The sequence below is a fragment of the Dendrobates tinctorius genome, unplaced genomic scaffold (genome assembly GCF_039654945.1).
Source record: "Dendrobates tinctorius isolate UK_male_01 unplaced genomic scaffold, ASM3965494v1 ptg000028l, whole genome shotgun sequence".
Classification (NCBI taxonomy): Eukaryota; Metazoa; Chordata; class Amphibia; order Anura; family Dendrobatidae; genus Dendrobates; species Dendrobates tinctorius.
Genome location: NW_027361696.1, coordinates 24,467,795 through 24,481,235, shown reverse-complemented (window position 1 = coordinate 24,481,235; position 13,441 = coordinate 24,467,795). Strand labels below are relative to the sequence as shown.

At 46.3% G+C, this 13,441-nt stretch overlaps 1 protein-coding gene across 3 annotated transcripts in view; it reads left to right on the top strand.

Annotated features, from left to right (window-relative positions):
• LOC141085223 (phospholemman-like) overlaps positions 1-11,793 on the top strand; it is a 47,323-nt gene extending 35,530 nt beyond the window's left edge. For all 3 annotated transcript variants that reach the window (XM_073570484.1, XM_073570485.1, XM_073570483.1), the window contains 4 exons: positions 9,242-9,278; positions 9,698-9,747; positions 10,969-11,002; positions 11,257-11,793. In XM_073570484.1, the coding sequence (XP_073426585.1) occupies positions 9,242-9,278; positions 9,698-9,747; positions 10,969-10,991 (110 nt within the window). In that variant the 3' untranslated portion in view covers positions 10,992-11,002; positions 11,257-11,793. The remainder of the gene's footprint in view (positions 1-9,241; positions 9,279-9,697; positions 9,748-10,968; positions 11,003-11,256) is intronic.
• Positions 11,794-13,441: the final 1,648 nt, after the last annotated feature.

Sequence of the window (13,441 nt, the reverse complement as noted above, 5' to 3'; positions counted from 1 at the left end):
TACACTATCAGACTGCCTTGTACATCTAGTCACTCACCCAGCCCTATCCTGGCATACCCGCACTGCAGGAAACCATGACTTTGGCCATACATTGCCTGCATTGTATAATTCATTGGACATGCTAAGTGGACAGCAGAGAACAGGGTCAACGGAGTCATCTCAGAGACCCATGTCAGAGAGCAGGGCAGTAGAGTCATATCATTTTATTTAGATAGTAAGGACAGTAGATTCCTTGAGTGGAGGACAGGGCCAGTAGAGTGCAGGAACAGCAGTCATCTCAGAGAGCACAGAAAGAAGAGTCATCTTAAGGGGGTTTTACACATAGTGATATCGCTAGCAATATCGCTAAAGCATCACCGATTTTGTGACGCAGCAGCCAGAGGTGTATCTAGGCTTTCTGGCACACAGGGCAAGAATTTGTTTCGGCGCCCCCCCCAAGTACATATGCCCCTTGCAAGTACCCACGAGCTGCTCTCCCTAATGCTCTCAATGTTCAGTAAAAAACAAAGCAGGATGAGAAGCTTGTTGTCACAAGACCATAACTGTGAAAATCGCATATGAGTGAAGTGTCCATGCGATGACTGAATTCTCACAACGAATGCACTGCACACTTTTAGGATTCTCCCTTGCCGATGTACAGTCATGTCAGCACAAGCATGTGATTTATATACTTCTGACCACATTCCGACTAGACGTGCCCGGCCTCACTGTGCTCATTTTCATTGAGTGAGGCCACACATGTCTAGTCAGCATGTGACCGCCTGTATGTAAATTACCGGCACGAGAGAATCCTAACAGCGTTCAGTGAGCACTGTGAGAATTCACAAGTCTGCAGTCACATAGAATGACTGCAGACTCAGCACAAACCTGGACACCCCCTTTAATGCTCCTAACATAAATAAAAACATGAGAATAAGTCAGTATCACAAATAATATTTACATCCAGGTACCTTATAGATGACGTCGTCTCTGGAGTCGTTCTCCTTCTTTACTTCTTCTTGTCCAGACCCCATGATGAGTTTTCTCATCCACAGCCGTCTCTGCAGACTTCCATCTTCTCCGGTCTTCTGCACCAATTCTCCACACGATGCCTTAAAGATAGAAGTGTCATTATAATGCTCCTAAATAAAAATATCTGCAAAATTCTGTCGTCTCACACTATTCCCCTCCCTCCTCATACTGTCTCCTCTAACATCCCACTTGTTCACCATACTGTCTCCTCATATTATTACCCCCTCACTCTCTATACTGCCTGCTCACACATACCCCCGACTCCCCATACTGTGTCTGCACACATCCCATCACCCTCTCTCCCCATACTGTGTCCACATACATTTTTCCCATTGCTACTCATACTGTGTCCACATACATTTACCCGTTCGCACCCCTTACTGTCTGCACGCATCCCGCAAACTATTTCCTCATACATGCCTCGGCACACAAAATTTATGAAATACTAGCTGAAGAGCCCTGCACTGCCTGGGCATAGTAACTAACTGTGGTTAGTTATAGCAAATTATAATTGTCCCGTGCCCATAAACCCATCATACATATCCACGATCCCATAGGCCTGTGCCCATATACCCATCAAGCATATCCTCCATCCCATAGTCCCATGCCCATATACCCATCATACATATCCTCCATCCCATAGTTCCATGCCCATATACCCATCATACGTATTCGCCATCCCATAGTCGAGTGCCCATATACCCATCACACATCCTTCATCCCATAGTCCCGTGCCCATATACCCATCATACATATTCTCCATCCCATAGTCCCATGCCCATATACCCATCACACATATTCTCCATCCCATAGTCCCATGCCCATATACCCATCACACATCCTCCATCCCATAGTCCCGTGCCCATATACCCATCACACATATTCTCCATCCCATAGTCCCGTGCCCATATACCCATCATACATATCCGCCGTCCCATGCCCATATACCCATCACACATCCTTCATCTCATAGTCCCATGCCCATATACCCATCATACATATCCTCCATCCCATAATCCTGTGCCCATATACCCATCATACATATTCTCCATCCCATAGTCCCATGCCCATATACTCATCACACATCCTCCATCCCATAGTCCCGTGCCCATATACCCATCACACATATTCTCCATCCCATAGTCCCGTGCCCATATATCCATCATACATATCCGCCGTCCCATGCCCATATACCCATCACACATCCTTCATCTCATAGTCCCATGCCCATATACCCATCATACATATCCCGTGCCCATATACCCATCATACATATCCGCCATCCCATAGTCCCGTGCCCATATACCCGTCATACATATCCTCCATCCCATAGTCCAGTGCCCATATACCCATCACACAACCTCCATCCCATAGTCCCGTGCCCATATACCCAACACACATCCTCCATCCCATAGGCCCGTGCCCATATACCCATCATACATATCCGCCATCCCATAGTCCCGTGCCCATATACCCATCATACATATCCTCCATCCCATAGTCCTATGCCCATATACATATCCGCCATCCCATAGGCCCGTGCCCATATACCCATTATACATATCCTCCATCCCATAGTCCCATGCCCATATACCCATCATGCATATTCGCCATCCCATAGTCGAGTGCCCATATACCCATCACACATCCTTCATCTCATAGTCCCGTGCCCATATACCCATCATACATATCCGCCATCCCATAGTCCCGTGCCCATATACATGTCCTCCATCCCATAGGCCCGTGCCCATATACCCATCATACATATCCTCCATCCCATAGTCCCATGCCCATATACCCATCATACATATCCACCATCCCATAGTCCCGTGCCCATATACCCGTCATACATATCCTCCATCCCATAGTCCAGTGCCCATATACCCATCACACAACCTCCATCCCATAGTCCCATGCCCATATACATATCCGCCATCCCATAGTCCCGTGCCCATATACCCATTATACATATCCTCCATCCCATAGTCCCATGCCCATATACCCATCATACATATCCTCCATCCCATAGTCCCATGCCCATATACCCATCATACATATTCGCCATTCCATAGTCAAGTGCCTATGTACCCATCACACATCCTTCATCTCATGGTCCCATGCCCATATTCCCATCATACATATCCTCCATCCCATAGTCCCGTGCCCATATACCCATCATACATATCCTCCATCCCATAGTCCCGTGCCCATATACATATCTGCCATCCCATAGTCCCGTGCCCATATACCCATCACACATCCTCCATCCCATAGGTCAGTGCCCATATACCCATCAAACATATCCTCCATCCCATAGTCCCATGCCCATATACCCATCAAACATATCCTCCATCCTATAGTCCCATGCCCATATACCCATCATACATATCCTCCATCCCATAGTCGAGTGCCCTTATACCCATCATACATATCCTCCATCCCATAGTCCCGTGCCCATATACCCATCAAGCATATCCTCCATCCCATAGTCCTGTGCCCATATACCCATCATACATATCCGCCATCCCATAGTCCCGTGCCTATACCCATCACACATCCTTCATCTCATAGTCCCATGCCCATATACCCATCATACATATCCTCCATCCCATAGTCCAGTGCCCATATACCCATCACACATCCTCCATCCCATAGTCCCGTGCCCATATACCCATCAAGCATATCCTCCATCCCATAGTCCTGTGCCCATATACCCATCATACATATCCGCCATCCCATAGTCCCGTGCCTATACCCATCACACATCCTTCATCTCATAGTCCCATGCCCATATACCCATCATACATATCCTCCATCCCATAGTCCAGTGCCCATATACCCATCACACATCCTCCATCCCATAGTCCCGTGCCCATATACCCATCATACATATTCTCCATCCCATAGTCCCATGCCCATATACCCATCACACATATTCTCCATCCCATAGTCCCATGCCCATATACCCATCATACATATCCGCTGTCCCATGCCCATATACCCATCACACATCCTTCATCTCATAGTCCCATGCCCATATACCCATCATACATATCCTCCATCCCATAATCCCGTGCCCATATACCCATCATACATATTCTCCATCCCATAGTCCCATGCCCATATACCCATCACACATCCTCCATCCCATAGTCCCGTGCCCATATACCCATCACACATATTCTCCATCCCATAGTCCCGTGCCCATATACCCATCATACATATCCGCCGTCCCATGCCCATATACCCATCACACATCCTTCATCTCATAGTCCCATGCCCATATACCCATCATACATATCCTCCATCCCATAATCCTGTGCCCATATACCCATCATACATATTCTCCATCCCATAGTCCCATGCCCATATACTCATCACACATCCTCCATCCCATAGTCCCGTGCCCATATACCCATCACACATATTCTCCATCCCATAGTCCCGTGCCCATATATCCATCATACATATCCGCCGTCCCATGCCCATATACCCATCACACATCCTTCATCTCATAGTCCCATGCCCATATACCCATCATACATATCCCGTGCCCATATACCCATCATACATATCCGCCATCCCATAGTCCCGTGCCCATATACCCGTCATACATATCCTCCATCCCATAGTCCAGTGCCCATATACCCATCACACAACCTCCATCCCATAGTCCCGTGCCCATATACATATCCGCCATCCCATAGTCCCGTGCCCATATACCCAACACACATCCTCCATCCCATAGGCCCGTGCCCATATACCCATCATACATATCCGCCATCCCATAGTCCCGTGCCCATATACCCATCATACATATCCTCCATCCCAAAGTCCAGTGCCCATATACCCATCACACATCCTCCATCCCATAGTCCTATGCCCATATACATATCCGCCATCCCATAGGCCCGTGCCCATATACCCATTATACATATCCTCCATCCCATAGTCCCATGCCCATATACCCATCATGCATATTCGCCATCCCATAGTCGAGTGCCCATATACCCATCACACATCCTTCATCTCATAGTCCCGTGCCCATATACCCATCATACATATCCGCCATCCCATAGTCCCGTGCCCATATACATGTCCTCCATCCCATAGGCCCGTGCCCATATACCCATCATACATATCCTCCATCCCATAGTCCCATGCCCATATACCCATCATACATATCCACCATCCCATAGTCCCGTGCCCATATACCCGTCATACATATCCTCCATCCCATAGTCCAGTGCCCATATACCCATCACACAACCTCCATCCCATAGTCCCATGCCCATATACATATCCGCCATCCCATAGTCCCGTGCCCATATACCCATTATACATATCCTCCATCCCATAGTCCCATGCCCATATACCCATCATACATATCCTCCATCCCATAGTCCCATGCCCATATACCCATCATACATATTCGCCATTCCATAGTCAAGTGCCTATGTACCCATCACACATCCTTCATCTAATGGTCCCATGCCCATATTCCCATCATACATATCCTCCATCCCATAGTCCCGTGCCCATATACCCATCATACATATCCTCCATCCCATAGTCCCGTGCCCATATACATATCTGCCATCCCATAGTCCCGTGCCCATATACCCATCACACATCCTCCATCCCATAGGTCAGTGCCCATATACCCATCAAACATATCCTCCATCCCATAGTCCCATGCCCATATACCCATCAAACATATCCTCCATCCTATAGTCCCATGCCCATATACCCATCATACATATCCTCCATCCCATAGTCGAGTGCCCTTATAGCCATCATACATATCCTCCATCCCATAGTCCCGTGCCCATATACCCATCAAGCATATCCTCCATCCCATAGTCCTGTGCCCATATACCCATCATACATATCCGCCATCCCATAGTCCCGTGCCTATACCCATCACACATCCTTCATCTCATAGTCCCATGCCCATTTACCCATCATACATATCCTCCATCCCATAGTCCAGTGCCCATATACCCATCACACATCCTCCATCCCATAGTCCCGTGCCCATATACCCATCATACATATCCGCCATCCCATAGTCCAGTGCCCATATACCCATCACACATCCTCCATCCCATAGTTAACCATTATGACGTCATAATGAGCGGCGGGGCTTGCAATCTATGATGACATCAGCGTCGCCATGGCAACCATTATGACATCATAATGAGGGGCGGGGCTTGATATGCACACACTGTTTCCCCATTATGCAAATAGGGGCATTATGACATCATAATGAGGGGCGGGGCTTGACACTCACACACTTTTCCCCCAGTATGTAGATAGGGGCAAAATTGTTTGGTAAATTGGAACACACAGGGTTAAAACTTCACCTCACAACATAGCTTAGGACGCTCTCGGGGTCCAGACGTGTGACTGTGCCAAATTTTGTGGCTGTAGCTGCGACGGTGCGGATGCCTATCCCGGACATACTCATACATACACACATACACACACATATATACATACACACTTTGAGCTTCATATTAGGGATGGGCGAATCCTGAAATACTCGGAATCGCTAGACTCTAACGAGTCCGACTCGGAAACTCGCTATTCGTTGCGAGTCTAGCGAATCCAATGTTAATGAATGGGGATGCGAGTATTGCAGCGATTCCTGTGCTGCCATTTTTTTTGTTCCGCTTACTTCCCGCATGTGGCTGTGCACACCATGCGGAAAGTAAGCAGAACAATTGCGGATGGTACCCACGGTCCAGAGGAGAGGAGACTGTCCTCCGGGCTTTGGGTACCATATCCCTGTAAAAAATAGAATTTAAAAATAAATATTGTTATTCTCACCCTCCGACGTCCCGCGCAGCCTTCCCGCCTCTCCACGCATCCGTTCCCAGTAGTCCTTTGCGAAAATGCCCGCGATGGCGTCCGTTCTTGCGGGATCGCGAAGTCTCGCGGTCATTCGCGCGACGTCATCGCGAATGACCGCGAGACATCACGATCCCGCGAGAACGGACGTCATCGCAGGCATTTTCGCAAAGGATTACTGGGAACGGATGCGTGGAGAGGCGGGAAGGCTGCGCGGGACGTCGGAGGGTAAGAATAACACCATTTTTTATTTTTTTTTACATTTTATCTTTAACTACTGATGCCGCATAGGCGGCCTCAGTAGTAAAAAGTTGGTCACACTTGTCAAACACTATGTTTGACGAGTGTGACCAACCTGTCAATCAGTTCTCCAAGCGATGCTACAGATCGCTTGGAAAACGCTAGCATTTTGCAAGCTAATTACGCTTGCAAAATGCTAGTTTTTCCGCGGGAATTTAAAATGCGATTTTCCCGCGGAATGGAATTCCGGAATTCTCGCGGTAATTTCCGCGAGAGTTCCGGTACGTGTGCACTTAGCCTTATTTGCATTGAACTCGTTACTGTGCGAGTAATCGCTTGGAAACTCGCAGAGTACCGACTCCTGCGAGTCCCCTACTACTCGCAGAGTAACGAGTCCTAACGAGTAGATTCGCCCATCCCTACTTCATATATTAGATAATGCTCAACTTTATAAGACTAAAGCAATTCTGATAAAGTTATTTCAATACATACATGCTGATAGAAAGAAAGTACCTCAGATTACCACCACAGAGATAAACAATACTGTTTATCTCTGTGGTGGTAATCTGAGGTACTTTCTTTCTATCAGCATATATGTATTGAAATAACTTTATCAGAATTGCTCTAGTCTTATAAAGTTGAGCATTATATTTAATAAATTTTGTGTGCCGATGTTTTTCTACTGTACAATATGTCTTTCAACTCTGAGCACCTAAATTGGCAGTGAGCACCCCATTCTCTACAGTATTCCTCATACATGCCATCATACTTACTCTTCATTTTGTGTCCTCAAATCTCCCCACACACATTAAATCCCATCCCCACTCCAAATCCCCCCATCCCCAATCCCCCACACACATTAAGTACCCCTCATCCCCACTCCAAATCCCAGCACACACATTAAATCCCCCATCCCCACTCCAAATCCCCCTACATTAAGTGTCCCCCATCCCCACTCAATAACCCCCGTCCCTACAACAAAATCCCCCACACATTATGTAGCCCCCACTCATTATGTACCCCCCACTCCAAATCCCCCCACACATTAACCCCCATCCCCACTCATTAACCCCCCCACACATTAACCCCCTTCCCCACTCATTAACCCCCATCTCCACACATTAACCCCCATCTCCACTCATTAACTCCCCCTCCATCTCCCATCTTCGGTGGTTCTTCAGCTCCACAGTGAAGCACACTTACTACCTCCACCAGCGTTTGCTCTGGGCGCCGGGGAGTGACATCAGCAGCGTGATCACATGACCTGATCAGGCTGCTGATGTCGCTCTCACCCGGCGGTCAGAGCATCAATTGTACTGGCGCCTGTGTAGACGCCAGTACAATTACTGCCTGGGAGCCGGTGCCGCCTCCTTCTCTGCTGTCAGAGAACAGCCGACTCAAAGGACGAGGAGCGGCAGAACGCAGCCGCCGGGGGGGAGACACTGCGGACCGCTGCATTAGGCAGCCCGACTGCGCCCCCTTCTGCTGGCTGCGCCCAGGGCAACTGCCCCGGCTGTCCCCCCTGGATGCGCCTCTTGCAGCAGCGATATCACTACATGTGATACTCACCTCCGCCCGGCTCCCCGCTGGATATCGGTGATCGCGCGAGATCGGTCTGGTCCATTTCTTGTCGTCGGCTTCCTGCTGGCGCCGGCGACACCCTCGCCGAGTCTGACAGGTAAGAGCGACCGCCGACCGCTGCTGCATCGCTGGTGAGATCTGCCTGTTTGGCAGCTCACTAGCGACCATTTAGCGATGCACCAGCGATCCTGACCGCGTCATATCATAGTTTGGATCGCTGGTGCATCGCTAAATGTAAAGGGGCCCTTAGAAAGCGTGGTCAGCAGACTCATCTAATTATCATTAGTGAGAAGGGACAGCAGAGTTATCTCATTTTATTTAGACAGCAGGGCTCTGATGACATTATTATTAGAGGACAGGGTCAGCAGTCATCTTCTCATTAGAGAACCAAGACAGAATAGTAATCTCATAATTACAGGGCAGTGTCCATTGTATCGATGATTACTAAGACTAAGATTAAATAACTGACACTTTTTATTTTTAAGGAAATTAAAGAAAATGTGATTACAGCAAATCATATTTATAATTAATGGTTTGTTTTAATATTTTCTCTTAGGCAGAAAATGTCGTTGTAAATTCAATCAGCACCAAAGGTAAAATAACTGAAACAGATAAATTATAATGAAAACATGTTTATATAACACACTTATTGTAAATGTGTATGGTTTGTCAGCATGTAAGAAGCTCTGACTGCCAAAACCGTTGATTAGCCAACTCCACAGTGCCAAATGCTAATGCTACTAGCTTCTAATATGGCCATGGTCAGAAGAGGCTTCAGCTGTTATCTAGCGGGGACAATGGAAGATTTATCTCTTGAATAAAGGAACTACAACTTTTTTGAATTTTTTTGTCTTTGAATTAGTCTTTTAGTGTCCTTCACCATCTTTCCAGAACTCTGCACCCCAAAGATACACTATAATATAAAAAAGTAGATTGTTTGCTATTTTATTCAATGTTTCCGATGGAAAGGAATAAATAAGGTATTTACAAAAGTAACATTTTCTATACACAGAACTGGAGAACCTATAGAAGAGGAAGGATCTTTCCGAGCATCCATCAGACGTACGTATAACCCCAAATCATGATTAGTCATACTGCATGGTACAAGTGTGGGAGGCACCCAGGGCTGTAGTCATGGCCCTCAAAGAGGTCTCCTTCAGCATGCCCTGGCCACCTGCACCACATACACACAGTCCCACTGTCCCACTTGCCTGGCTCTCAGAGTCCTTCCTGAGTCGCAGAGAAACTTCTTCCTTCATTTTAGAACATAAAGAGACAGTCCAGTTCCAACTTTAAATGAACAACTTTACTTGATTCCATACGCAGCATGTCCAGATCTGTTACAGCACTGACATGGGATTCCACACAGTACACATCCTTCACTCTCCCTGTGCTCCTCCTCACGTCTCTGGGTATGCTCCTGGGTCATACCGTCTCGCTCGGTACCACAGCATCCTCCCTTTATGGCTTAACTACCTAGGAGTTCCCCTGTTCATTTCGCCCCAGACATAAGGGCATCTGCCCACGTAGAAAGCTGCCACATCTTGGAGTGACCTGCGTTTCTATTCTGTTGAAGCCTTCTCCTATAGCTTCTGGACATTATAGGCCCTGGATGACTGGGCTCCTAGCTTCATAACGTTGCGGGGTCATTGTGCTGTCCCAGGCTTTAGAATCCTACAGGACTCTTTGGCTCCCTGGCCCTACTAACTCTAATCAGGAAATGCTCCTGACTTACCTACAGTTGACTCGTCCTAAGTTAACTATGTACACTAATGTGCTCCATCTAGTGTCCAATTCGGGGAACTGTACTTACCCTAATCTATAGCATAATATAGTACAAAACACTATATACAATTATGTACATTACACAATAATAAATAGGGGTGGAGTACAACGTCAGTCCTGGTGCACCCCTTACACATATGCTTGTACAATTGTCGATAGTGATGGCCTGACCTTCATTGGAGTTAGTTACAAGCTTTGTGGGCTGTTATGTGGATGACTTTCAGTGTTAGCTTCTAACTTCTCCCAAATAATCTATCTATTTTTATTTACAATATTATGTACAGTATTTTTTTCATCAACATTCTTATTCATAAAATATTACATTTCCTAGAAGAAGTTACATTGCAGTTTACGCGCCCGAATTTAGTAATCCCGCTTGTGCCTTTAAATGGCCTTGGCATTCTTAGAAGGGTTCTACTTTATGAAAAAGTTTTGCTGTAACCTTTAAAGTGGTAATTTGACAGTCTCAAATTTTTTTTTTGCAATCTTTTCATTTAGGTTTATCCAGCAGAAGATTGTAGTTTAGAGTAAGGTAAGTAGAGCTAAGACTACTCTAGTTCTCTACATTGCTGCTTATCAGTAAGTGTTTTGTCTCACCTCAATGCTGTAGTCACAGGTACACTGCTCAGTACCACCGTATATGTCCTCTATAATGCCTGAGTTCTGCCCATATTCAACTTTAAATCCAGATTTTGTGAAGCTTTTCCATGAAATTGCTCCCATCCCTTAGAATTAAAATATAACACATCTTCAAATGTAACTTTTTCTTTTTTTTTCTTCTCACAGAGTCACAATTTCCCCCAAATTTCGCCCTTGCACTCCAGTATAAATGTGCATTCAGTGACATATGCTGGTCTTGCTCAAGAAGAGCGGAGAGAGAAGACCAAGAGTGCCATTTTCATCATGTGAGCTTCTGAGCCCACCAAGACATCAGATTCATTACTATCACAGTGTTGCGAATACCCATTATATCTGCCAAATGCTCTGCACGCTCCGAGATCCTCACCCCGACGTGTTTTTCGCCACCCCTGACCAAACACTAAGCTTTACTAGTCTCCCACAGATGCTTCGACAGACCCCCCTCCTCCGCACTGCGTTATAATCATATTACAGTTCTGTTTATTATAAGCCAAATTGTTTTATATTGTATATAAGAAGAAGTCCTAAGATTTGGATTAATATATAAATATAATATTACACATCTGTATATAAAAATATAGTAAAAATAACATTTGTGCCAATTTCAGATTCCGCAGACCAAATATTATCTCAAGCTTTACTATTAATCTGCAATCCTGTAAGAATAAAAGACACTTTTTGGAATTTTGGTTGTTACTTATTTGCCAATATCTGGGCTCGACATTGAGCGTTTACCGTGTCAGCTATTTTATTATTATAGCCATAAGCTTTAATATGCAGGCATTGTATGATAACAGTGTGGTCACTGTATGGCAGTATAATGTATGGCACTTAGGGATGGGCGAATCCTGAAATACTCGGAATCGCTAGACTCTAATGAGTCCAACTCGGAAACTCGCTATTCGTTGCAAGTCTAGCGAGTCCAATGTTAATGAATGGGGATGCGAGTATTGCAGCGATTCCTGTGCTGCCATTTTTTTTACTCTTTACTCTCGCAAGTGGCCCCTAGCTTAGCGATTTAGATTTCATCCCTAAAGCACAGAAAATCGTTTCTACATCACGCTAGAAGCTAAACAGGAAGTCGCCTGTGCTAACCGATTTACAGCACAGGCTGATCTGATATTCTGCACACACAGGCAGATCTGATCTGCACACACAGGGCGATCAGATCTGCACACACAGGCCCACCAAAGATGTGTAGCAGACGTGATACAGAGAGGCTGATCAGCCTGGTTGAAGAGTGGCCCCAGCTGTGGCAGCCCACCCACCCTGGCTATGGTGATGAAAGACAGCGAAATATGGCTTGGAGGTCCATCGCCAGAAGTATGTTCCCGTCATTTGATCACGCTGGAGAAGATGGGTAGGCAAACACGGGTAAGAGTTATGTGATGTCATTTCTTCTATTTTCTTTTACTGTACCCTTTTTTGGATTAGGAGAGAGTGAGATTTCTTGTCACCATTGGCGTCTGTGACGCACTGAAACCGTGGTACCCAGCACCGGGCCGGGGTCTGCTTCACTGGGGGATGTGATGTGACCCGTGCTGTAATCTCGGGATGCACAGTGCAAAGGGGATAACTACAGGGGATGTTTTAATTAAACGTTTTTAGGAGTTATTGTTGGGACGCCACCCAGAATAAATGTGGCTATTTACTGCCACCGTTGCCTATGACTGGCTGGGGATGATGGTGAGGGGCAGCTGAGGTGGAGAAGCCCTTTCTGGGTAGGGCTGGGATCCCCAGGCAGGTTGTAGTAGATGGATCTTGATGTTGGTGATGGGGAGGCTGATGCAGGTCTATGCTTGCACTTAATTGGTCTTGCAACACTTGTCTTCACACTGGATCCTGCTGCAGCTACTTTATTAAAAGCGACTCACACACTGGTCAGTGTTTATCGGATGTAACTCAGCTCTGACTTTCTGGGTCTTTTACAATCACAGATGTTACAATTCTTTTCACCTTCCTGTTACAGAGGTTCAATTCTTTACACTTCTCAATTACACCTCTTTACACTTCAACGGGGACACTCTCCTTTCCCTCAGGGACTCTCCTAAACTGCAGACAGGTTCCTTCTCTTGCCAGACCCCTCTCTCTAAATGGTCCTTCCATGTTTCTCCTTCTTCTCTCCCTTCTCTGTACGTGTACGGTATACTTAAACATGGGTACAAAGAGGGCAAGAAGTGCATGTCTATTGTATGTTTGGGCCTATTGTTTGATACCTGACAATGTGTGATCAAATCTGATGTCTGTATTTTATTTATCTGCTTGCAGTTAAAATGATAATCAAGAGATGGAGGAGCTGACGTGACCAGCATAAGAAGGAGTACGAGCGGCA